Below are 26,413 nucleotides of genomic sequence, written 5' to 3' on the forward strand. Positions count from 1 at the left end.
AAAAAATAATAATACATACATAACTTAGCATTTAAAAAACCTTTGAAATTCACTGAAAAAACCATAGGTTTCACACACGTTATAGTTAGGAATTAGCATTTAAAAAACCTTGCAAGTTCACTTAAAAAACCATAGGTTTCACACATGTTATAGTTAGGTGGATATTTCACTTGTAAAAAACCAATGAAATACCCCCGTTATAGTTAGTTCAGATAACTATAACTCGCGCGGCCGACACTCTATCACAAGGATGATGTCATCAGTGATGTCATGAGTGATGCCACTGACCATGTCATGAGTGATGTAATATGTGACGTCATCAGCAGTGGATTGCGGTCGCGCGAGTTATAGTTATCTGAACTAACTATAACGGGGGGTTTTCATTGTTTTTTTACGAGTGAAATATACACCTAACTATAACATGTGTGAAACCTATGGTTTTTTAAGTGAATATATATATATATACACACACACACAAACACATACATGGTGTAGAATGGCAGGGGGTGGAGGATTGAATAGGTGTGTGACTGACTGTATAAGTTAGTGATTACATGTGTGTTACTGAATGCATGGGTTAGTGACTAAACTGTGTGAATGTCTATCAGTCTCTCAGTTGTTGAGTAAGCTGCTGCATGGGTTGATGATTAGGTACATGACTGTCTATATGGGTTACTTTTGGTTGCATGAGTATCTGTATGGGTGCCTCAGTGTTTGTGTGTGTGGGTGGGTGGGCGGTGTGTGACTTTCTGCCTACATGTGTGAGTGGATAATTTACTGGGTGTATGGGTTCACTAGTGCATGTGGAAATAGCTGTATAGGTGAGTGAGTGTGTGTATAAGTATGTTGGTGAGCGAATGTATGTCTCACTGGTATATGTGTGAGTAACTACATATGTGAAAGGCAGTATATGTGAGTGTTGGAGTATATAAATGACTATATGTGAGAGTGAGTAATTGTGAGAGTGGCAGTATAAATGAGTGTGTGCTTGTGTCAGTGATTGTATAAGAGAGTAAGTATATGTTAGTATCTGCATGAATAGGTTAGATAGTGAATGTATAACTGTATAGGTGAGTAAATGGCAGTGTTATTGATTCTTTACATGTCTTGCTAGGTGTGTCAATAACTATGGATGAGTGACGGTGTATGAGTGTATAGGTGTATGAGTACATAGAATAGTTCTGTATTGATGAGTGACTGCATGTATGAGTAACTGTATGGGTGAATGAATGAATGTGTGTGTATAGCTAGGAATTAGTCAGTGGGTATATTGTAACTGCTATTGATTTGTCTAAGGTTTCTGTATTTTGGAGTGGGTGTATCAAAGGTTATATTCGGATGTGAGGAGGTGCATCAGATTATCACGTGGATGATGTCATCAGTGATGTAATTTGAGATATCATCAGTGATGTCATCAGTGCTGTCACTGACCATGTCATGAGTGATGTAATAATTGACGTCATCAGCAGTGCATTGCGTTGGCGCGAGTTATAGTTAGCTCTACTAACTATAACGTACAAATTTCTCTGGTTTTGTACGAGTGAAATGTCCAACTAACTATAACGTCCCTGAAACCTATGGTTTTTCCAGTGAATTTCAAAGGTTTTTTAAATGCTAATTTCTAATTATAATGTTCATTAAACCGATAGTTTTTTCAGTGATTTTAAATGATCATTCTATTCTCAACCTGGTGAAAACAGCCGATATCGCCAGTTTTCCAGCAATAGCTTCCGCAAAAAATAATCGCCACAAATGAGAGCAACAACTAACGCTAATAATATGCAGAGTAGGCGTTCCTGTGCAAAAATAACACGAAAACAACACTTCCCGATATTTTCAATGAGCATACAAATCTGCGGTGCGATCCTAAAACAGGCGATAAGCTGCGTTAGCAGTAGGAATGTAACATCTGCCTTTTACTAGTGGAAAGTAGGACGACTACCTACAGTGTGAAAAGGAGCCCAGCCCAGAATCACATCTGAAGACCAACATATGTCATAGAGCTACTGATCATGCACTTTCGACCCCCAAGAAGGCCACAAAACTCACTGCCATCACCCTCAGGACCTCCCCCTGGACTTTCCAAAAACGGCATGGCCCCTCAGCTACACAATAGCTGAATGTTGGGAGATGTAGCAAGCAAACATGTTTGAAGGACGCAAGTCACCCACCAATAATAATAAACACAATACCAAGTGTAGCGGTGATGTGCTGGACAGACCTCACTATGCAGAGCACAAACCTCTCCATGTGTACATATACTGCTAGTGCTTGTAGTGTTGTGGACAGTGGATGCAACCATGTTACCTCAGGCAGTGGGGAAGATCTCGGTCATGTACCTGTATCGTCATCCCCTGTAAGCGGAAGCGCAGTGGGCTGGTCCAACGTACGCCACTCCAGCATAGAAGTGTGAATAAATAGGCCGGGGCTCTGGGCAAGGTTCACTTGTGTGAAGGCAAACGCGTCTGCCAGAGCAGCGGCCCTCACCCTGCCATGTGGCTGCTGCCATGTCCACCGGCCTCCTCGACACAGGCCCCCTGCGAACACAGCACCGCAGACTTATGTCTGTACAGACTACTGCCTTCGATCTACACTGCGGACAGCAGGGCTCACAATTCACATGGACTGGCGATTGCGGATGGCGCAGTCCAGTAGGCAAGACACATTGCTCCCAGTGCGGCCCACCCGGACCACACATCATCGCAGGCTGCGCACACGCTGAGCGCCAGAGGTACCACTAACTCAGTGCAACACAAGTCAACGCCACGTAGCCATATTAAGGCAGAATTCATTAGACAAAAGACATTGCTACCAGTGCGGCCCGCCCGGACCACGCATCATCGCAGGGTACGCACACGCTGAGTGCTTCAGGTGCCACTAACACTGCACCACAAGTCATCGCCACGTAGCCTTATTAAGGCAGAATTCAGTAGGCAAAAGACATTGCTACCAGTGCGGCCCGCCCGGTCCACGCATCATCGCTGGCTGCGCACACGCTGAGCGCCACACCTAAAACTAACTATATACAGCTCAAGTCAACGCCACGTGGCTGTGGGCCCTTCCTGACCACTGCCTCCGGTCTACACTGCGGTCAGCAGGGCTCACAATTCAAGATTAGAACTGATGCAAATTGTGTAAGAGACTATAATCGGTTAAGAAAACCAAATGCTCCCAATCTGTGCAGCTAAAGTCAACGCCACGTGGCTGTGGGCCTTTGCTGAACGCTGCCTCCGGCCTACACTGTGGTCAGCAGGGCTCACAATTCAAATTCAGTCTTGATTCATTAATTTCAGAGTCTAGCAGGCAACTAACTATAACGTCCCCGAAACCTACACATTTTGACAATGTATTCCATACATATTTCATCTTTTGTTACCTACACTGCGGTCAGCAGAGCTCACAATTTACATTGAGGCATGATTTATTAATTGCAGACAGAATTGTACTCCATGTCCTCGGATTTTGTCAGGAGGAAGTGACAAAAAGCATTCCTTGATGTCTGTGCTGACTACTGCCTTCCATCTACATTGAGGACTGCAGGGGTCACAATTCAGATTGAGTTGCGATTGCAGATGACGCAGTCCAGTAGGCAACAGATATTGCCACCAGTGTGGCCCTCCCGGACCACGCATCATCGCTAGCTGTGCACACGCGGAATGCTTCTTATGCCCCTACCTCAGTGCACCACAACTCATGGACCCTTTATGATAGAATCTTTTGTGTATGATTTCAGATCTGCTGCCCCTACCTCAGTGTACCACAAGTCATGAACCTTTTACGACAGAATCTTTTGTGTATTATTTCTCATTTGGTGCCCCTAACTTAGTGCAGCACAAGTCATGGACCCTTTATGATTGAATGATTGTGTGATCCGATGATTACTGTTGTACTTTTTACCAGCACCAACCATCCACGAAGGGCTGGCTTACATTCACCCCACACGTATCCAGCACAGACGTCACTGGACATGTGACCCTGGTAATAAAAAGGAGTCGAGCGCATGTGCCAGTATCCAGTTCCACTATCTATCCGTGTCTGTGTGTTCATTATGTATGCAAGATGCTGCCCCTGGGCCCTACCACATTACATTGTGCTGTGGACAGCGTATGCAACCATGTTACTTCCGGCAGTGGGGGAAAACTTCGGTTATGTAACTTTGTCTCAGTCATTGTACAAGTACTTACGTAGAGACTGGATCATTAGAGTACTGCAAGGAGAGTGTATAGTAAATTTATAAGTGCTTAGGAATTGGTGGAAAGTGATTGTATAACTACATATGTTGGCGCAGCCTAACCCCGAACACGAGCTTGGCTCTAATTGGCTGCCCTCCATGTGCCAAAAACTGAAACTTGAACTTTCCATGGCCCTGTATTGCTACAGCTGCAACCCTCCACTGAATGTGCAATAACATTCATATCCACACAGATGTGTCATGTCCACCATCTTTCATGTGTGGAACTATGGATGAATGTAGGTTCAGTGATTCCCCGTACCTTCCATGTTGGCCATGTTGTGGGACTTGGCTCACAGAGAGACTCATTGGCGCTTGCGACCCGGGTGACGGCATCACTGCAACACGGACACCCGCATCAGTTGATTCCTGATACAGCTCACGACGGAGCCACGCCCATAGCTCCGGAGTCATTCTTCACAGCCTCAGGCAGGACTGGCATACGCCAGGCCAGCCCACTCCGCTTACGCTTACAGGGAAGGACAACAACGCTACATGGCCCAGGTTTTCATTGCAGTGATCTGCTGGTCACAGGCCTAGTTGTCAGTACGCCACAGCCACTCCCTCACGGCTGGTATACACCCGCACCACACCCATCCAGCACAGACGTCACAGGACACGTGACCCTGCCAATAAAAAAGACCGGGCGCACGTGCTCTACGCCATTTTAGAGTTGCTGGCACGCGATGCACTGCGGCCGGCACAGGCACACCGGCAAGGGACGGTGACTTTCGGTCCAATGAGGTACTGGTACCGTAACTGCTGAGCGGTTGTGCCGCCTAGGGTGATGGCCCATCCCGGCGGTCTGGACAGCTCAGGTTTTGTGTGCCCTGCTGGACCGCAGTGTAGGCCTGAGCCATTAGACAGCGCAGGCCTACCGCCTCGTGGCATCGTCTCGGTGGTCACTGAGTTAGTGGCACCGCAAGGGCTGAGCGGGTGTGCAATCTGTGATGAAAAACCGAGTGCACTGGTATGTCTTCTGCCATGGCGAAATCAAGACTCGGCACCAAATGTGAGACCTGGTGGCCTGCGGGGCTGCATGATGTGGAGGGTGCCCTGTCCGCGGGCTTGGGGCTTGCAGCGGCATGTGGTAGGCCCTCTTTTCTACACGCAGGTTGCGAAAGGTGAGCAGAAAGGCTTGTTTGCATAGCGGCGGGCAGTCACCTCCAGGCAGTGGTAGTGAATGGGGTGCAGCAGCCTGGGTGCGCAGCGGCGGTCAGTGATTTAGGCATGCGCAGTTGTATGTACTCTGCCATTACTGATTCCATACTACATTTCAGATGAGTAAGCTTGAGGGCTCCACTATGTCCCGACACGTGGTTGGAGACACACCGGTGGCAGAAAGGTGAGCTGTGAGGGTTTTGTCCACAGTGTGGGTACTCACTGTCCCTCTACATCTCTTCCTTTCTCTCCCTCACACTCTTTCTCTCTCTCTTCCTCTCTCTCACACTGTTTCTCTCTTTATCTCTCCCTCTCCCTCTCTCACTCTTCCTCTCTCACTCTTTCTCTCTGTCTTCCTCTCACTCTTTCTTTCTTTCTCTCTTCCTCTCTCTCACTCTTTCTCTCTCTGTCTCCTTTGATGGACGGATGATGCACAATCTTATCTTGCTTTTTGTCTAGCAGGCTGTGATTCACAGATTGAAGCCCCCCCCCCCCCAACACGGACCTCCCGCCACGAGGCGATGACTTCAGTTCTACTGAGTTACTGCCACCAGAGCTGAGCGTGTGTGCAGCCTGCAATGATGCGTTGCCATCCTGGCAATCAACATCTATTTTGAATTGTGAGCTCGGCTTGTCCGCGTGTACACAATGGGTGAGGAGGTTGCTTCTGCATGTGGTGGACCTTCTTCGACACACGCCGGTGGCGGAGGGTGAGCAGAGAGGCTTGTTTGCGCAGTGGCGGGCAGTCACCTCCAGGCAGTGGGAGTGGATGGGGTGCAGCAGCCTGAGTGCGTAGCGGCAGGCAGTCACCTCCAGGCAGTGGGAGTGGATGGGGTGCAGCAGCCTGGGTGTGCAGCGGCGGGCAGACACCTCTGGGCAGTGGGGGTGGATAGGGTGCAGCAGCCTGTGTGCGCTGCAGCGAGCAGACACCTATGGGCAGTGGGAGTGAATAGGGTGCAGCAGCCTGGGTGCACAGCAGCGGGCAGACACCTCTGGGCAGTGGAAGTGGATAGGGTGCAGCAGTCTGGGTGCGCAGGAACGGGCAGTCACCGTCGGGCACTGGGAGTGCATGGGGTGCAGCAGCCTGGGTGTACAGCAGCGGGAAGACACCTTTGGGCAGTGGGAGTGGCTGGGGTGCAGCAGCTGAGTGTGCAGGGCGGACAGACACCTCTGGGCGGCGGGAGTTGATGGGGTGCAGCAGTCAGGGTGCACAGGGGCGAAACAGAGAATTACGCGTTTGCAGTTGTATGTACTCTGCCATTACTGATTCTATGCTATGTTTCAGATGACTAAACTTGAGGGCTGCACTATGACCCGGCACGTGGTTGGAGACGCACCGGTGGCAGAAAGGGGAGCTGTGAGGGTTTTCTCCATAGTGTCAACACTCACTCTCCCTCTCCATCTCTTCCTTTCTGTCACTCACACTCTTTCTTTCTCTCTCACTCTCTAGCTCTTCCTTTCTCTCTCTCACTCTTTCTCTGTCTCTTACTCTCTCTCTCTCACTCTTTCTCTCTCTCTCTTCCTTTCTCACACTGTTTCTCTCTTTCTCTCTCTTTCTTCCTCTCTCTCTCTCTCTTTCTCTGTCTTCCTCTCTCTCTCACTCTTTATTTCTTTCTCCCTCTCTTCCTCTCAGCCTGGGTGCACAGGAGCGGGCAGACACCTCTAGGCAGTGAGAGAGGATGGGGTGCAGCAGTCTGGGTGCGCAGGAACGGGCAGTCACCTCCGGGCACTGGGAGTGCATGAGGTGCAGCAGCCTGGGTGCACAGCAGCGGGCAGACACCTCTAGGCAGTGGGAGTGGATAGGGTACAGCAGCCTGGGTGCGCAGAGGCGGGCAGACACCTCTGGGCGGCAGGAGTCGATGGGGTGCAGCAGCCAGGGTGCACAGGGTCGAAACAGAGAATTACGCGTTTGTAGTTGTATGTACTCTGCCATTACTGATTCTATACTATGTTTCAGATGACTATACTTGAGGGCTGCACTATGTCCCGGCACATGGTCGTAGACACACCGGTGGCAGAAACATGAGCTGTGACGATTTTCTCCACAGTGTCAACACTCCCTCTCCCTCTCCATCTCTTCCTTTCTGTCACTCACACTCTTTCTCTCTCTCACTCTCTATCTCTTCCTTTCTCTCTCTCACACTCTCTCTCTCTCTCTTTCTGTCTCTTCCTCTATCTCTCATTCTTTCTTTGTCGCGCTCGTCCTCTCTGTCTCACTCTTTCTCTCTCTCTCACACTGTTTCTCTCTCTCTCTCTCTCTTCCTCTGTCTTCCTCTCTCTCACTCTTTCTTGCTTTCTCTCTCTCTTCCTCTCTCTCACTCTTTCTCTTTTTCTCTCCCTCTCCTTTGATGGACGCATGACGCACAATCTTATCTTTCTTTTTGTCTTGCAGGCTGTGATTCACAAATTGTCGAGGGATGACACGCCATGCCTGTACCTACTTTTATTTTGTTGTTTTGTTTAAATAAAATGTTTTATATGTAAATCCATAGATGACGGAGATTCTTATTTGTCCAACCTCACATGCATGTTCTTAATTTTAATTGTGCGACATCAGCTAATTTGTTACGTTCCAGATTTCCTAAGGTTGCTCTCACATTTTTTTGTGGGGGTGAGGGTGAGGGGGGGATGGTGGACAAGGGGCTGGTGGCAGCGGGTGGCTGAGCAGTGCTGGGTGTCCGAGCTGCATGATCATTGGCTCCATTGCATCTGTTTTCGTTCAGGTGTGGCCCTGGGCTGGGCTCCCTTTCATCTTTTAGGTTGTAGTCCGACTTTACACCAGCTCAGAGCAGGTGTAAACTTCCTGCTACTAATGCACCATATCACCTGTATTGTACTCTCTTTGACAATCTTGCTGGTGGTTGAGAAACTTGCGAAGTGATGTGCTCGCTGCTCTTTGCACGGGAACGCCTACTCTCCATCTCATTAGCAATATTTGCTGGGGTCATCCGTGACGATGCTTTTTGAGGCTGCTATTGCTGGTAAACTGGTGATACGGCTGTTTGCTACAGCGTGTGAATGGTGCGTTAAATTTATCACCATTTTGGTTGCGAAAAAGTGCCGTTAACTCGGCGATGTGTCCTTGAGAAAATACCTTTCGGTGTTTGAAAGACTTAAGAAGTACTCGAGTGCCGCGCTGAGAGCCGCGCACCCATCGCTTTCACACGGGGGCCGCGCTGAGAGCCGTGCTAGAGTCACGGCTAAAAAAAAATGTACACTTTCACTAATGTACATTCGCCTCGGGGACCCCATCCCCCGAAGCATGCTGACATGTTCATTATTTTTTTTTAAAAAACGAGAAGAGGACCGCGTCAGCCCCCCTCCCGTGGCCAATTCCGGCCCCGAGGACCCCATCCCCTGGGGCCTGGCCTAACCGTTGGGGACTGTGGGGAGAGCCCCAATGCCTCCACGGTCCCGCCAGCTCCCCGCATCGTGCGGGAGCCGGCATTGCTTTTCAACACGCGGAGCTGCTGACATGCACCTCCCTGTGTAGAAAAGCAATCAGCTTTGGATTTTGGAAGCGAGAACAGGTTCCGCAGCTCTCGCTTCCAAAATCGAAAGCAAGTTTGCTATGACAGGGCGGAAGCCGCGCGGCTCCCGCCCTGTCATAGCAAACAGCACTGTCCCGGGGGTGGGCACCCCGGGACACTGCAGGAGTCGGCCCTGGGGGGTGGCGGTCCCCAGGGCCATCACGGGCTCCAGAAGGAGGGCCGCGCGCCTCCCCTCCCAACATGAGTGAAGCCCCGCGGACGTCGTGATCCCTGGGGCTGCAGGGGTCCCCTTGGGCCCCCGCTATTATTTTTTAAGAAATGCACCCGGACCCTAGCCCACCCGGGGGCCTCATTAAAATAAAACGCGGGAACCCGCGCTTCATTGTTTTTTAACAATTTCGGCGGAATTTGCGACCTCAGCAACATTTGCGCCGAATTAAAAAAATATATATGCTTTTTTGGGCCCTGGGGTCCTTCTGGGACCCCCTGAGCAGGCCTAGGCGGTCAGGGGGATTCTACCCTGCCCCCTTCTCTTGTTTTATATCTTTGTTTCTCTGTTTTCTGGTGATTCGCTTCTACCGAGTCACAAGATGGCTGCCAACACTTCCTGGTTTGGAGTGTTGACAGCCAATTAGAATGAAGCGCGTGGTCGTGGCAGTCAATTAGAATGAAACTCGTGGTCGGGAGGGGTCGCGACTCCACCACTGCCCTAGATATCAAAACATTTATTTTTTGAATTTCTCAGCAACTACTGAACGGATTTACACCATTTAAAAAAAAGTCGCTTTCTGATCAAAGCACTACCTTTTTGCCAAATTTGGGGTAATTCCGTTCAGTAGTTTTGGCTGTAGCTGTGCCCAAAGTTTCCTATGGGAATTTGATTTTTTCACTCTTATTTTTTGAATTTCTCAAAAACTACTGAACGGATTCACCCCATTTAAAAAAAAAAAGGTCGCTTTCTGAACCAAGCTCTACCTTTTTGCCAAATTTGGGGTAATTGCGTTCAGCAGTTCGGGCTGTAGCCCGTCTCAAAATTTCCTATGGAAATTAACATGGAGAAAACACCTTTTGGGACCCCCCTTTTTTCTCAGCCCCCGCTTGACGAATCACCCTCAAACTTTTAGGATAGGAGCTGACCTGGATAGACTTTTTTTGGGGAGAATTTCGTGAAGATTCGTCAAACGACGCCAAACTTATTAGCAAATCAAAAAATGCTTTTTCTATGTAAACTAGGTTCTAACTATAACTACCTACTGGCGACCGCCAGTAGGTAATCAACACAAATGCAACTTCATGCAATCTACATAATAAAAAAGCTATATAAAATATGTTGTGTTAACCTTACCTTACGGTCCATGGTGATAAACTGCTTTAGTTTGTCCCAGTCTGAAGGAGTGATGTAGGTGCGTGGTGGATCTTTGCGGAGCTCAGTGTAGGGATCTGGGGGTGTTGCTTCTGGAGGATTCAAATCCATTCCTTCACTTTCTAGGAATTCCTGAAAACACAGCAACAAAGAAGAAATTAAACATACTTTCAAACAATATATTAAAATATATTAACATATTTAGAGAAGTGTTTTTCAAAAATAGGGTCAGTCCTTATGGTTAAAAGACACTGAAAAGTCATTTCTACTCATTTGTCTAATTGGATCAATACATTAAGCACCAGAACACCTTATGGGCAACCATCAATTACAGCTCAGACCAGCTGTGATTTCAGCAACTTAGCCTGATTTCCAAGATGATATTCTACTCAGAGGTTAGTCTGAGTTGTTTCCATGCTTAGACCTTATACTGTACTACCGAACTGGCTAACTGGAGTGCCTAGCACAGGACAACTCCTACCTGAGCCTCTCCAGCTCATCCTCCAACCAAATCCTGCTCCTTTCTAGGATCAAACTCCACACTCAAGGAGTGTACTCCCAAATACCATATCTAAGAAGATGGTGATACCTGAATACACTACATACAGATAGGCTAAATAGCCTAACTATGGTACCCAATGAGACTGTTCAGAGGAATAAAATACTGAATGTGGAGGATTTCTCAAACTAAACTGCTAGTAGACAGAGAGGACCCTCTCCTCACATGAAACCATTAACTTCTCTTGACAACACTGAACAATTTCATTTAGCCCATTTCACTACGACACTTCTCATGCTGAAGACAGAGGATTGCTACTCGCGAATCAGTTTAACAAAACTGTGAAAACTGGTGGCTGTTGCTAAAGGGCCATCCCATCCAGACTATCACTTGTTGCTGCAATATTTGGACCATGACTGGCTTACTGCATGCTACATATCCCAAAGAATATGTCATTTTGAAAAAACATTATAGGCAATCTTAGACACCATGACAACATTATATCTAATCTTAAAACTCTACAACTCATATGATTGATTCAAGGTGACATGAATCCTACCGCTGGCCGTTGTTGCTAAATAGGAAGCTTCAAATATATTACCATTTATGCTTTTGACTCTCCAGTTTATATATTTCACTATACCACTCAGATGTTTACCAAAATACGCAAGCTAAAGATATCTTTCCTTTGAAGGTGGAAAAATTTGCAATGATCTTCTATCAAATGTTCGACCAATCCTGGCTTCAGACGAGTACATAAAAAACATAACATAAAAAAACGTTTCTCTTCTGCAATGTTTTTCCACGCTTACTCTAAAAGTGCCCATAAGAAGATATAGGGCTTATTATGTTTTGGCAGAGTGGGAAGGCATGCTTTGGTTCCTGAGGCGGAAGCCGGGAACTCTTTACGGGCTGAGCTGGTATGCGAGTGTTTTAAACAGTGTTTTAACTCATTTTGCTGCTAAACTGTTGAATTTCTATGTGTTTTAAAACTTTGGTGCTCCATATCACTCACCGCATCATTAGAAGCTTTGCTGGGTGTCCCGCTACTCTCGGGTTCCCCGGGGCTGACCGGACTCCTCCTTGGGACAGCCGCCATCTTGGGGCTACAAGGAGGAGGCGGTCTAGTGCTCAGAAATTTGGTATAAAATGACGACCCAACAGCGCACGCGCCGCAGGCGTGCCGAAGGCGCGCCCAAGGCAAGCCCGACTGCGCCCGTCCGCGCCCCGTCCAGCCCCAGGCCCGAAACCCCTGCCCAAGCTGACACCCCTCTCCTTATGCCTCCGCGCCGAAGCTACTCCTCTAAGGTTCTAAAGGAATATAGACTCGCATACATGTCACGGACTTCATATAAAGCTGGCTGTCAGGAATACCTCCCACCATATCTGGAGGGACCAGTATCTTGTAAAGAGTGTTCCTATAGCAGCATAACAAATACCATAACCAGCCCAAAACTCGAGGTCGCGCGACCCACAAGCTGCCTAACTCCAATGTGTATACTATGCAATACTAGGTCCCTATCAAAACACCCTATTGAAATTTGGGACATGATTAACTCATACTCTCCCAACCTGTGCTTCCTCACGGAAACCTGGTTGAATCCATCTAATCACCCTCAGATTAGTCTAGCGATCCCAGAAGGATATAAATTTATCCATCTAGATAGGCAAGGGAAAACGGGGGGTGGGATCGCAATTGGGTTTAAAGAACACTTAAAAGTCCAGTGGACAGCCACCCATCTTTCACCCACACTTGAAGCCGGCTTCTTCAAACTGAGCCTATCCCCTACGGAGACCTGGAATGGAGCTCTGATCTATCGCCCTCCAGGCCCAAGAACCAATTTTGTTAATGAGCGAATAGAATTGATCGCGCCTCACACATTAGCAGCCAGTAATTTTATCCTGCTCGGAGATTTTAACTTTCACGGAGAGGCCTTAGATAACCCAGACACCGACAATCTACTAACAAGTCTAAAACAAATTGGCCTTTCCCTGCTTTCAACCGCCCCCCACGCATAGAGAAGGACATGCTCTTGATCTGATCTTCTCTTTGGTGGCAGGGCTCTTTGCTCTCCCCCCCCCCTCCCCCTAACATGGATGGACCATTTCTTGGTGCCTTTCACTCTTCGGCAACAGAATCCCACTAATTCAATCAAAATTGAACCTTGCCCTTCTCAATGTCAAAGACCATGGAATAACTTATCATTAGGACCCTTTTCAGCCGCTTATAACGCCCTACCCCCGGCCCCCCCTACCCCAGACGCAGACACGTCAGAGCTGTTGGAATCCTTTTTAACCAAACTCACCACAGTATTCGACACGCTAATCCCTATAAAAAAGTTTGGTCCTCCCAAACAACGAAAATCTGCCCCGTGGTACACTGAAGAACGTAGGCTAGAAAAATCGAGATGCAAAGGTTTGGAGAGGTCCTGGCGAAGGAGTCACTCTCCTGCAGACCGCAAGATGTACAAACTCTCTCTGACAAATTACCACCAGAACATAAAATCAGCTAGAAAAGCATTTATTCTAAAACAAATTGACCTTGCGTCCAATTCCGCTAAAACTCTGTTTACAATTGTTAAAGACTTCGTTAATCCCCAGGCGTGTAAACTGCCTCAAATTGAGTCACAATCCTTATGCGACTCGTTAGCATCCTATTTTGAGGAAAAAATTAACCTGATCTACTCCAACCTTGCCCCCACACAATCTAACTCCAATTCTCTTCCTACAAGCTATACTGAATCAGAATCTCAGCCTACAAGTAGGCTCAGACAATTTACAACATTAACGCATTCAGATGTACACTTCCTTCTCGCATCGGCAAAGTCTGGGTCACCCGTTGATCTTTGCCCTCCTAGGGTTATGGCCCTTATTGCACCATGTTGTGCCTCGGAAGTCAGAACGATTTTTAATAGCTCCATCGAATCAGGCACTATCCCTTCGAGTTGGAAGGAAGCCTTCGTCCGCCCCTTATTGAAAAAACCCACAGCAGATCCCCTGACGTTCGCAAACTACCGACCTGTATCTCTACTCCCGCTGCTGGCAAAATCCTTAGAAGCAGCCATAAACAAACAGCTGAGTCATTATCTTGAAGTGAATGAACATCTAGATCCTTCGCAATCCGGCTTCAGACCGGGTTTCAGCACTGAAACGGCAATCCTTGCAGTCACAGATTCCTTGAGGCTAGAAATGGATGCAGGAGGATCAGCCATTCTGGTTCTCCTAGATCTCTCCGCTGCATTCGACACGGTATCACATTCCAAGCTGATAGAAAGACTGAGACACTGTGGCATTCAAGGACAAGCTTTGAATTGGCTCCAAAACTACCTGGTAGAAAGAAACCAAACAACCATGCTAGGGCCATTCAGATCAAGCAAACATGGGCTTGATAAAGGGGTCCCTCAAGGGTCTTGCCTAAGCCCTATTCTGTTTAATCTCTATATGTCTCCACTGGCCAAAATTGTATATATCATACGCGGACGACACACAACTTATTTTCAAAATCAACCCTAACGCACCTACGGAAAACCTACGTTTCGCAGCAGGAATGTCTGCCATTTCTAAATGGATGACAGAGAACCTCCTCCAGTTGAACCCTAGTAAGATGGAGATCCCGCTAGTAGGCAAAGCCTCTCTCTCTTGGTCTACAGAATGGTGGCCTGAGGACCTGGGCCCGGCCCCGATCCCGAAGGAAAGTGTGAAGAACTTGGGGTTCATACTCAACAAAGCACTTTCTATGAAAGACCATATTGCCACAATAACTAGCTCTTGCTACTACAGCCTGCGATTGTTGAGAAAGATGCTTCCGTATCTACCCACTAAGCACCGAAAAACGTTAGTCCAGGCTATGGTGATAAGCCGCCTTGATTACGGAAACGCAATGCTGGCCGAACTCAACTCTTCCTTGTTAAGGAAATTACAAGTCATCCAGAACACGGCGGCCCGAATGATCCTTCATCGCCAGGCCGGCTCACCGTCAGCCCCCCATCTTAGCAGAACTACATTGGCTTCCTATTGGGAAGCGGTCCCAATTCAAGACCTGTTGTCTCACGTACAAAGCCCTAAACGGCTTGGGCCCGAAATATTTGGCTAATAAACTAATCAATAAGACCCCGATCTTCAATTTACGCTCCAACGCCATGGAATTGCTGAAAACCCCTAGAATTCACCGGGCCCGTTCAGGGGCTAAGTCGTTCTCTTGTCTTGCACCGCGGTACTGGAATTCGCTTCCAATCGCCATCCGGAAATGCCCATCCTTTGCTGCGTTCAAGAAAAAACTGAAAACCTTTCTATTCCTTGCCCCGTAATGATAACGTGGATGCCCTCCTCCTCCTGTTTTTCCGTCCTCAGTAACGATCAAAGCAAGCGCCGAGATGCCCCCGGGTGATTCGCGCGCTATAGAAAATTTCGTAACATAACATAACATGCCTGCCAAACCTGTGGTTCTCACACCCCAAGTAGTGGCGGGGAAACTACTGATTGTGCAGCAGTGGAGCGAAGATGGTGTTTATTGAGACATGTTCTCTGTGGTCACCCTGGAACACAGTGGAGATCAGTGTTCACCAAGCTACTTATTTTAGTAAGCCTGCTCTGCGACTGCAAGAATTGCATGGTCCTCACATTCTATTAAGGCACCATGATATCACAAGGAGAGCAGTTTCTGAGTAGACACCAGCAAAATGCTCCAGGTGGGGTTGGCATCTCATTAGCCACCTTGGAACCCTCATGAAATAGTGTTCATCAAGCCACTCATTCTGCAAGCACTTGCAGAGACTCCAAAGAGCACTGTGCCATCCCACCCTAGGGCACCACACAGCTAGGCACTCACTCAGGAACACTACTGACAGCCATTTTTACAATAACACCTACTTCAGGAGTCCCATCCCGTGGCACCATGGAGTAAAGGGACCAACTTGTGACAGTGTAATGACAACATTAAGAGACTGACCCTATGGTACCACAGAGCATGGTGTTCATCCCAGAAAGTAACTGAGCTCAGTATCTATCCCAAAACATGGCCAAAGATGATGCCACAGAGTGCAACGTCACTCAAGAAACCTATTCTAGGAGGCCATCCTGGAGAACCATGGAGGGAGCAGTTCACACTGGAGCATCGCAAAATGAAGTGTACACCCTACAGAACCACATATTCTAAAAGAGAAGGTAGAGACAGGATCAATCCTGCCACTTATATTTCAGAGAACTCTCAGCTAAAATGGAAGGTAGTGTACAACCCAATAAATCTTCTAGAAGGTTCCATTAACAAAGTGTTCACCCGTCAAAACACCCAGAACCACATATTGACTCAAGACGATTCTAGGAGGGGGTTCAACTTTGGAAACCCAGGAGTGAAGGGATAACCTGGTGACTCAATGGAGCAAGCGTCTCCACCTTGGGCACCACAGACTGCAGACTATTTCCAAACAAGTTTTCTATGAGGACCATCCTGAGGCCCCATGAGGTGGAGACCACCAAAGGAGGGATTTTCTCCGGGTGGTCATGGGATAAGGGCACCTCACATGGATTCTGCAGAGCATATTGCTACTAAAATTAACTGCTGCAGTAGGCCATCCTGATAGGTCACAGGAGCTTCTATTTACTGGACACACATCCAGGTGGAGGCCAGTTTTTCAAATGCAGTGCTATGGCGGTATCTCATGGAGCAAAACAAGACCACTGGTTTTCACAAGCCAATACTGGAATGACTCACTGTCAGATCCAATTTTGGATGTCAACACGCCTGATTTGCAGATCTGACTCATTCTGAAAGAGTAGCAGGACTGCTCCTGCCATACAGGCCCTTAGTGTAATGGGAAGGGGAAGGATTATTGCTAAGAGCGACAAACAGTGAACACTTGTCTGGAGGATGATCTGGGAGGAAGAAGGAGAATAGAGCTGAGGAAAGGGTAAATGTTTAGAAGTTTCCTTTGAAATCTCCTTTTCACCTGTGCAAAATTAAAGGCTTTTTGGAGTGACATTGAAAAGAAGATGCCCTTCACAAGCACTACACCACCAGGCCCACCTTACAATGATAACACAGAGTGAAAAAATAAGTAATATCATATTTACAATTCATACATTGTTCTTTGGTTATAAATGTATAACAGAGAAAAATAAAGTAAAGAAAACAAAAAGAACTGAGCCATGAGAGGCAACTGTGTAGGAATCGCTGCTTCTACAGACTTTCCTGCTATTCGGAGTACATACAGCGCTTTAAGAGAATACATTTGGTGTGGGAGCAATGAAGGAAGAAACTGCTTCAAGAACATTCAAAAGGCAAAAACAAATCTAAAAAGATGTACTTTCTGCAGCAACAATTCTGCAGATCGCTTTAGATGCAACTTTGGAGTCTACAAAATCACACAGCCCTGGAGCTGGCTCAGCAGTTGTACAAGAGCATACACAGATCTTCTGTCCATCCAATTGAACTGTTGATCCATTTCTTAAAATGGTTCCAATGTGCAAAGGAATATGCAGCTTGAGCAGCACTTCTGTAGAACAGTGGAAATGGTCTCAAGGGACGGAGAAATGCGCAGCCTTGCAGTAGTCCTGCAAGTGCACAGAAGCACATGTATTGAAATGGCTCCAAGGTGCTATGGAGCACAACTCTGAAAATGGTTCCAAGTTGTATAAATCTCAGAATGGCGAAGGTGCACAGCAGTAGACCTGTCAGGAGCTCTAGGAAGCCGGGGGGTGGGGGGAGAGGGAGGATGCACTGAAGTGCACAACTCCGGCAGCACACTATGAGTGTGCGGAAGCCATCCAGAAGCACAGCTATGGAAATGACTGCAGGATACATGCAAGTGCATAGCTCTAGAAGCGTGGTGCATGTAGAGTTGTGACCAATTCTATGTTTCCAACGAACAGACAGCATACTTTGGCCAGATGTTGGATGCCAGATGTCAGGCTACTAACTCCACAGAATGAAAACTAAGTATGTGAGCAATACATCTCTCCAAACATACTAGACCTTGCTATGTCAGGTCAGCCACATATCTATCTTGGTGCTAACATTTCTGTAAGTACAGGCGATATTATTAGCCTAAATTTAAACTGAAATGTATCGCGAGGTGGAGGGGGGGGGTCTCGCGAGGTTGGGGGGGTTAATTTAACATTAAAAAAAACAATTAGACTTACCTTTCGCCGGCCGGGTCCTGCGTCTTCTCGGCTCCGGCTACTGCAGGAACAGGAACAGGAACAGGAACAGGAAGCAGGCTGCCAGGCTCCCTCTGGACCCTTACCTAAGCCAATCACAACACTGCAAGCAGTGCTGTGATTGGTGGGGATGCCGCCCAGCCAGGGGGTTATGGGGAGGCCATGTTCTCCCTGCAGGCTGCATTGCAGCCTGCATGGAGAAGATCAGAGTGCACATGACTGGTTTGGGCGGCCCCAGAGGGCCAATCAAACAGTCATTGCGCCCTCAGGAATGGGCACACCACTGAAAGTTATTATCATTTTATGTTTCTGCTTCTCGCACTTCGAGAATGCAGTGGGGCGACGCTCCTCCGCCCTGCTGGAGGAGCCGTGCCTGGTGGTTCTTTAGATTCATCATGGGACAAGACTCAAGCCAGAAACCACATATCTCTTCGACACTTGAACTTCGCTGGACTTTGCCTCGATCCAAGAATGCACCAAGGAAGACCTCTTCTGTTCCTGGTCTCACTATTCTGCAAGTTTTGTTCATCGTCTGTGCTTCTTCCAGGATCTTCAACAGACTTGTGGGCATCAAGGACACCCCAAGTAATCTCCCTTGGAGTGAAGGAGTCACTTCCCTGCATCTGCTGGCACCGCAACAAAGCTGACCAGTCTGCTGCTCCTGTCGTCCTACGGACTTCCCATGGCCCAGCAAGACAGGTGGTGGTTCTGGAACTCCCTCAAGGCCTGACCTGTTCTCTCTGCAATTTTGAGGTTAGTATCCCTCATTGAAACCGCTGGGACCTGGAAACTCTCACCCAGTAATTACCACCAGTGGTATATATATAATCTCCACTAGGGTGACTTATTGGGTGGCGTCATCATCGGTTTCGCACCTGGGTACTCTCTTCTCCAGGTGTGTTACGTCTCCATCTGGAGGGAAATAATCTGGGGGAAGATACTTAAAGGATCTGTGCAGTGAGAATAAAATTACCTCCTACACCTTAAAAAGTGGAGTTTAATGTGAAGAGGGCAAAGGGTAAGATTAAAAAGTGAATGGGGTGATGTTCTTTGGACACCTTCTTGTATTTCAGAATTTCCTTGAGACCCCACTCTATAAACCATCCTTATTGAACGTATTCAGGTTTAGGAGAGAGGAACAAAGTTTCTTTAAGGAACACCTAATTCTAATTCTTCGTTTTTGTATTGCTGTGGCTGTGATTATTTTGTATCATATGCTACTGAGACTGAACCGATTGCAATATTTCAGCTTGTCAGTTGTAATCTTGTATACTTTTAATATTTTCCTGACATGCATATATATTGGATTGACTATGAATTGGAAATTAAATTCCTTAACTTCAATCACCAATTCCTGGTCTTTATTGTGTGGCTAAAGGGGCTTCATGAAGATTAAACTGTTTTATTATTTCTAACTCTCATGGCGTCTCAGTCCACTTAAAAAGATCCATCAGATGAAAGACTGTAAATCACATACCTGCGTGCTCTCACCTGCCCTGCTGCTTGAACCCAGGTCTACCAGTTTGTCTCCAAGGGTCTTCTGGCTGACCTCCTGTTCTGAGCTACAGGGACACAACAGGCTCCTGATTGGCGGCTACATCCACCATCGACCCAGTGTGATGTATCTCAAAGCAAGTCTTCGCAACGCAGCCCCAGAGGCTTCATGGACCCGATGCAGTGCGACGAATCTCGATGCCCGCATCGCATCTTCTGATCTGCAGCTTCAACAGCAATCACCTAGCACAACACATCTTGATGCAGGACCACGCATCGCAGCTCCTGTTCGATGGTTCTTCAATGCAGCACAGGCCAAGACAGACTTTGTATCTTGATTCCAAAGACACAAGGTAGTTTCTCAGAGGACCAAACTTGGCCTCCGCTCCATTGTGGTTGGCCTGAACTTGTGACTTGGTCTGAGACCAGATAACTATTATTGGTGCTATTTGCTTCCAAGCACTATGTCCTCCTAAATCTTTGAAATTCAATCTCTCCGGTTCTACTGACTGCATTTTTGTTGTTTGGTGTCAAATAAATAATTACATTTTTTTTTTCTAAATTGGTGTGGGATTTTTCTTGAGCTGTGTTTTAACTTTATTACCATTTGTGAGTTGCATAAATACTTTACACATTGCCTCTAAGGTAAGCCTGACTGGTTTGGTGCCTGGCTATCAAAGGGTTAAGCACAGGATAATTTAGTGACTTTTGTGGTTCACCCTGACAGGAAATGTGGTTGTTACTTGAGAATAGTACTCAACCCCAGGGAAGAGGGAAGAGGTGTGGTGCAGCGGCCAGGGCGACTGATGCCGGACGCTGGGGATCACGGTTCGATCCCCGGCACCGGCGGTAGGGGTTTGTCCAGCACCATGTGACTCTGGGCAATAGCTTGATTAATCTTCCCGACGGCCCCCAGCGCCGGGAAACCTACGGGTAGCTGTGCGCTTTACAAATACAGGATTATTATTATTCTACAAATCCTGAATATGTGAGTTAGGCTGTGGAATTTAACACTACAAATTGTTATTCTTTGAACTCCATATATTTAGATGCACACAACCTTTGTGAACCTGGCTCTGCCTAATGCTTTCATTTCGAATTTGGTGGGAGGGACTACTGTCTACTTCTGAAAACTCCCTGCTGATTTACATGTGGGTGGAGGCAAGGATCACACCAACCTGGTGCCAAAGTCTCTGCCCCTCTCCCTTGTCCACACCACAAGGAGCAGACGAGGTAAGGTTCAGGAAGCAGTAGTACATTATTGCCAGCTCCAGGCAATGGGCATTCATCTCAATATTGGCAACACACCCACCCAAGGCCGCCTCCTAAGCTCTCATTAACTCTAGTGGAATCTCCCCTAAGGCTTGGCAAGCATGTGTGACAGGCTTGCAAGGGAATACTAGGGAATTGCGCAGTTCAGGGAAGAGAACAAGCTAGATCCTGTGGTATGCAGGAAACAGAATATCAAAATGTAGTCGGAGGTTGGTGCTTGGATGGAAAGTGGACTTCAAACAGGACTTTCCTACACAACATCCTCACTGGAAATCAATGGCCCAGTAAAGACCAGGTAATCCAAGTCTGGGAAAGGATAGGACAGAATAGTGCCTGACAGGCTGATGCTGACCACTGCCAATTTCCTGGGACCTTTCCCCCCCTCTACCTTCTAAAGCACAGCACTTACTTCTTGAAACAGGCATCTACATGAAGCAAGTAGGGATGTCGATGGTCATGGATGGTGAAGACAGGTGTAGTAGACAGTCAGTTCTGTGTCCTGAAAGGATGCTCACTTTGGTAAACCCACAGGTGTCCAAAAGACTCATACTTTCGAAAGGGGTGGTTTACATGGGTCAGAAATGTGTCGCTTTTTCATGGTTGGAGATACCACTTCATCAAGATCACTTAGGCACTAACTAACCTGACAAAAATAGGGATGAAGAGATGAAAACTGCTGCAGAGTCTCAGAAATCTGTGGCACTCCTTCCATGAGTGGCTAAAGCAAAGAGCAGGCAGCCTTCATTTTCACTATGTCCATTGTCTGTGAGACGTTTTCATACACTTCGCACTGCAGTGGTATGAATTACATTTTTTGAGTGCTGCCTCCTGCAGTCAGTAGAGACCGTTTGGGAAATGTATTTGTAATCCAAATAAGGATTATGGGTGTAAAAATGGGCATATTGTGATTGCCTGGCAGTAGTGAGAACTGTACACTCGGCTTACTGACTTAAGTGTGGTTTTATAGAACAGCTTCATTACAGGTAAAATGGAGAATCCAAGTACTTACAAATTTTCACCACCTATCTGTGAGATGCCCAGATAGGTAAGATATGCACCTACGTGGTGGCTATTTATACAGCTTACATCTTTTTTCAAGACAGTGATGAGATGTTGAGGTAAACTAAATGTAATTTACTGTTTGATAGGTCATGTACCAAATGCATACAGCAAACCACTGGTGCAGCCAAGGCATTGTCTGCATCACACTGACTTTTGATGATCCAACCGATTTTAGGTCCCTTGCTGTGGACCTTTTCTCCCCTAAGTAGCTAATGCCATTCATATAGTTGAAGAAAAAAACATGGCAGCAGGTCTATCATCTCATGTTAGCATGGTCAAACTGGGGACGTCTCTCAGCACACCAGGGACATTTTCTCTTATTCCTTTTCAAGACTGCCATGGTAATCATGATGGTCTCGCACAGAAGTAGTACAGGGTAATGCCAGGAGACAGGGTACTAACTGTCCGGTCCAGTATCTTTTCTGTAAGCCCACTTGCTAACAAATGGGTGTTCCTCCCGGCAGGAGCAACACATTTCACCACACTCAAAATACAGTGGTAGAATGAAGATGTGGGCAGAGAAGCCTTTGATGTTTTTGGTTTGTGTACTATTTCTACCCTCTACATCAGACCCTAAGACTATATTCAGAGTTATGCCTGCCATTGCAAGTTCTCCTGAGGAGCCTGGGAATGTGTTTAAACTAGTAGAAACTCGTAGGCATCTCAATGCTGTCCTCGTCTGGTCTCTCTTCAGTAGGGGAATGGAATTGCATCCAATACTGTGTCCCAATAGTGAAAACCAATAGCTTCCAGCAAGGGTGTTGAGGTCAACAACAATAAGAGGCATTTTGTAGTGGCCTGGAATGTCTCTGATGATCCATCTGTGGTAACCCATACGTAGTCTTCCCTATTGTTCTTTATGGTCACAACAGCTGATAAGGCGTAGGCACTATAAGACTAGTGAATGATGTCTGCTGCTATGAAATCCTCTAAATGTCTCCACAAACTCTTCCAGTTCCTGAGATACAAGAAGTCTGAACATTCACTGGAAAGAGCATCCTGCTTAAAACCAAGGTTAAGATCGACTTCTTGGCATCTCCTACATACCCCTACAAATTAAGATGAAATCAGCTTGATGGAGATTGAACTAGAGACAGATGCCGGTATCTGGAAATCACCAATATTGATATGTTTCATGAGCAGTGGCTGTTGACTCGGCTTCTGTGTTTGGCACGTACATTAGAGTCAGATTGGTCTCATGAGGTAGTGTGATAGACTTGTTGAGAGATATTGGCAACTGGCAGAGCAGTGGATTACTGAAGCCGGTTCCCCAAAAGGAATTTAGAGCTGTTAATCAGGATGCCACCCGACAGGTTATCACTTCCCACAGCTTCCGTCTTGAATACTCTCTTGTAGGCAAATTGAAGCATTCTAGCACCCTTCTCCAGGAATCTTGAGTAGTTTGTTCTCAAACTGTGTGATTTTCCTCTCTAGCCCTAGCTCTCATATCTTCCTGTCTACCTCCTTCAAGAAGTATGGTTGCCAGTATCACGGATGAAGTCATTGGCCTAGCCACGTCTTGGCACAGATGCTGATGTACACCAAATATGGCCACAAATTAGGCTATCTTGACATCACAAGAAAACCGGCAGACTAGGGCTATTGTGGTCATGTGCAGCTGATGTGTAATAGAGACCCTCAAGACAATGTCCAAAATGGTCAAGCCGCGTCTGGCATTCTAGCCCCTCCTGGCTCTGTGCTCCTATGCAAACTGTCCAGGGTGGTGAAAATCTCCTATCTGGTGACATATGGCTTTGATGTCCTCAGGGAGTCACCAGGCATGGTATCTCAGGGACTATCAGTGATCTTTTTGTTCTTGAAAAGCAAGTGCACTCTCCCAATAGCTAGTAATCCAAGGCAGGTGAGACACAGGACTTCCCTTTTCCTATCAGGGCAAGCCTACCTCCTCCAGGTGAAGAGGTGTTATCCACAACACTGATAAACTGAACATTGTCACCTGCATTTATCAAGCTATTTTCTTGCTTTTACAATAGAATTGCTCCCCTGTGTATGTACAAGGCCCTATCTAAATATTCCACTCAGAAGGGTGATCCACATATTCAATGCCCTTCTGGGAAAGAAGAAGAGCTTTCTCCTGAGCCTCACCACCTATCCCCCAATGTGGAATCACAGCTCTACTGAGCAGGTTAACTTAGACAGGTGAATTGTTAGCTCTGAAATATTTAAATGTCTTTGTTTTTTCATTTCTCTGAGTATCTGGCATTAAAAGTATTGCAATAAAGAATTTTCTACCCAGATCATGCATATCCATATACATAAATTTGGAAATGAATGGAGGAAGGCCTAAACAAGAGGGTAGGGAGACATGATAGAGATTAAAGACACCACTGATTACAAAAACAATTGAAATCAGCTCCTAAATACAGAGTAGCCCAGACTTTCAACAAGGCCTAATAGTTTTATATTAATTTACTGATAGGTTCAGCGTGTGCGCAAGACATAGCACATTTGTGCAAATCTACAGACTCTAGCCAGTGGTAACGCATCCATGCACCCTTCAAAAAGCACACATATGTAAATCATATATATGGTTTTCCAATCTGGTCTCTATTAGCTGTCAGCTAGCCAACCTCTTTTTCAGACAATATAGATTTTAGTTTTTCCCATCTATCTTCATTAAAATTCTGCAGTACATGTTTTACTATTTTTACTGGTAGAACTCTAATCTAGGTTTATTTTTTCAGCCATTTCTCCTGCAGAACTGGATTGTGACTGCACTTTACAGAAGGCCTCCCCAATGATTTGTTTATACAGTCATTACAAAACTCTTTTTTCCTCCTCTATACAGTGACATGTTTGTTTTTATTAAAAAAAAGACAACAGAATAATACGAAAAAAGATAACCTTGAAATTAAAAGTGCCAAACGGTTCTTATACCGGCAAAAGGTGTACATGGCCAGGATAAATGCAAAAAAATCTTTTTGTCTGCCAACTTTGGCAGTAGGAGCAGATAGGTATTGGTTAAAAGCGCTAGTTGTGCAACAAAAACACCTGGACGCTGAATGCAACAAATATGTGCATGCGTACCACCACACCCTTTTACAAACCCACAAATGCACAAAAAATGCACACCCCAAAAATTCAAATTTTCAAATGTTTCTCTTATCACCTAGAATGTATGCAAATTCAGATTGTTCACATATATTACCTCTATATATTCCAAGGCACCTTCTGTCTTCACCCTCATTTTATGGTTGCGAAATATTAAATATCATTTTAAATATAAATTTATACATATATATATATATATATATATATACATACATACATACACACACACATACTTTCGAGTTTCTCCCAATATGACATATAATGCAATGTAGCTCTTTGTTTCCAATTTTACATTTAAAAATTGTACAGTATGTTCATATTTGTTAATCCCGATAGCTAACAATACAAAAGACAAAATTTAACACACTCCTTAGTCATGTTTACGCTTGAAGATCAAGTCAACAAAATATTAAGGAGAAAAAAAACATAAGATTATTGATATGCATCAGGGTTATACAACTTGAACATTCTTGCCTGTGTGAATCCATCGCAGTTGACAATGCGGAAGGTCTTTCCATACATGGTGACATTAATTCCAATATTCAGGTCTTTCCAGTGATAGTGGTCACCAAAGTCATTCTTGGGCTGCCTCTGACGCTTCATGAACTTGCCCTGAGGGATGCCTGAGTTAATGACATGGGGCTCCATTATAGATATACTGTCATCTTCCAGGTAGTAGTAAATTTCAACTGGACGGACCCTGTAACTTTCTTCTTGAGATAAGGTAACAGTCTCCTGGAAGTAGGCATCAAATTTTAGGACCTGCAGAATCAGAACAAACAGAAGAATAAAGAAAGAACATCGTTGTTTTCATTTTTAAATCTTTGCCTCCTTTTTAGTTGACATTGACAGAGTTGTATCAGTTATCCTGCATTCGCAGAAATACAAGTGTCACAAATTCTGAGCAGCTGCTCTTTCGGAGCTTAGAATTAGCACTTCACCTAAAGCAATAGACTCCTTAATTAAAGGTGAGGTGCCATGTTGTGTGTCTGTGGGTAGCCCGGAAAGGTCCAAGCATTTCCCACATGTTACAGCTGACAGTAGTTGGTAACTCCGCTGGTTAAACTTGGGTCAGAGCTTCTGTGGCAGTGTGTTGGTCATCAACGCTTGCTATTTCCTTGATCAGATCTGTATATAGAGGCATACATAAGAGAAGCCCAAAGAGTTAGAACCCCAGATGCACATACACTCAAGTCAGGATCAAAAGAAGAGAAGTGGAAGGAACATTTTTTATTCTCATGTGAACATACCGCAGAGCTGCCAGACTATTTTCCACCCTTTAGGTCTCTTCTAATCATCAACTCCAAAGACTTCTAAATTAATAGCACGAATCACTTCTGTTGGAAGCCTGACTCCTTCCCCTAACTCCTTCCCAAGAATTCTGAAATATTACACCATCTCATGTTTTGAAGAATATGGACTAGAGGGTGTAGAGACCATTACCGAGGTTGTGTTGAGGCATACTTGAGTATGTACAGCACCTCATTGAAGGTATAAAGAGATTGGCTAGTGGCGTCTGGAATTTTGCTGAAAGGGTGCAGAGCAAGGTTGTGGGTGTACTGCAAGGGGCTATCATGGGCAAAATGTGGGCTGGGGGTGTAAATTAGCCGTAA

At 46.1% G+C, this 26,413-nt stretch overlaps 1 protein-coding gene across 1 annotated transcript in view; it reads right to left on the reverse strand.

The window, feature by feature from the left end:
• EFHC1 (EF-hand domain containing 1) overlaps positions 1-26,413 on the reverse strand; it is a 255,895-nt gene that overhangs the window by 185,859 nt on the left and 43,623 nt on the right. The window contains exons 3-4 of the mRNA XM_085610443.1: positions 25,275-25,562; positions 10,229-10,378 (exon numbers count right to left, since the gene is read on the reverse strand). Of these exons, the coding sequence (XP_085466569.1) occupies positions 10,229-10,378; positions 25,275-25,562 (438 nt within the window). The remainder of the gene's footprint in view (positions 1-10,228; positions 10,379-25,274; positions 25,563-26,413) is intronic.

This window comes from Triturus cristatus, chromosome 6 (assembly GCF_964204655.1).
Source record: "Triturus cristatus chromosome 6, aTriCri1.1, whole genome shotgun sequence".
NCBI classification, from domain to species: domain Eukaryota; kingdom Metazoa; phylum Chordata; class Amphibia; order Caudata; family Salamandridae; genus Triturus; species Triturus cristatus.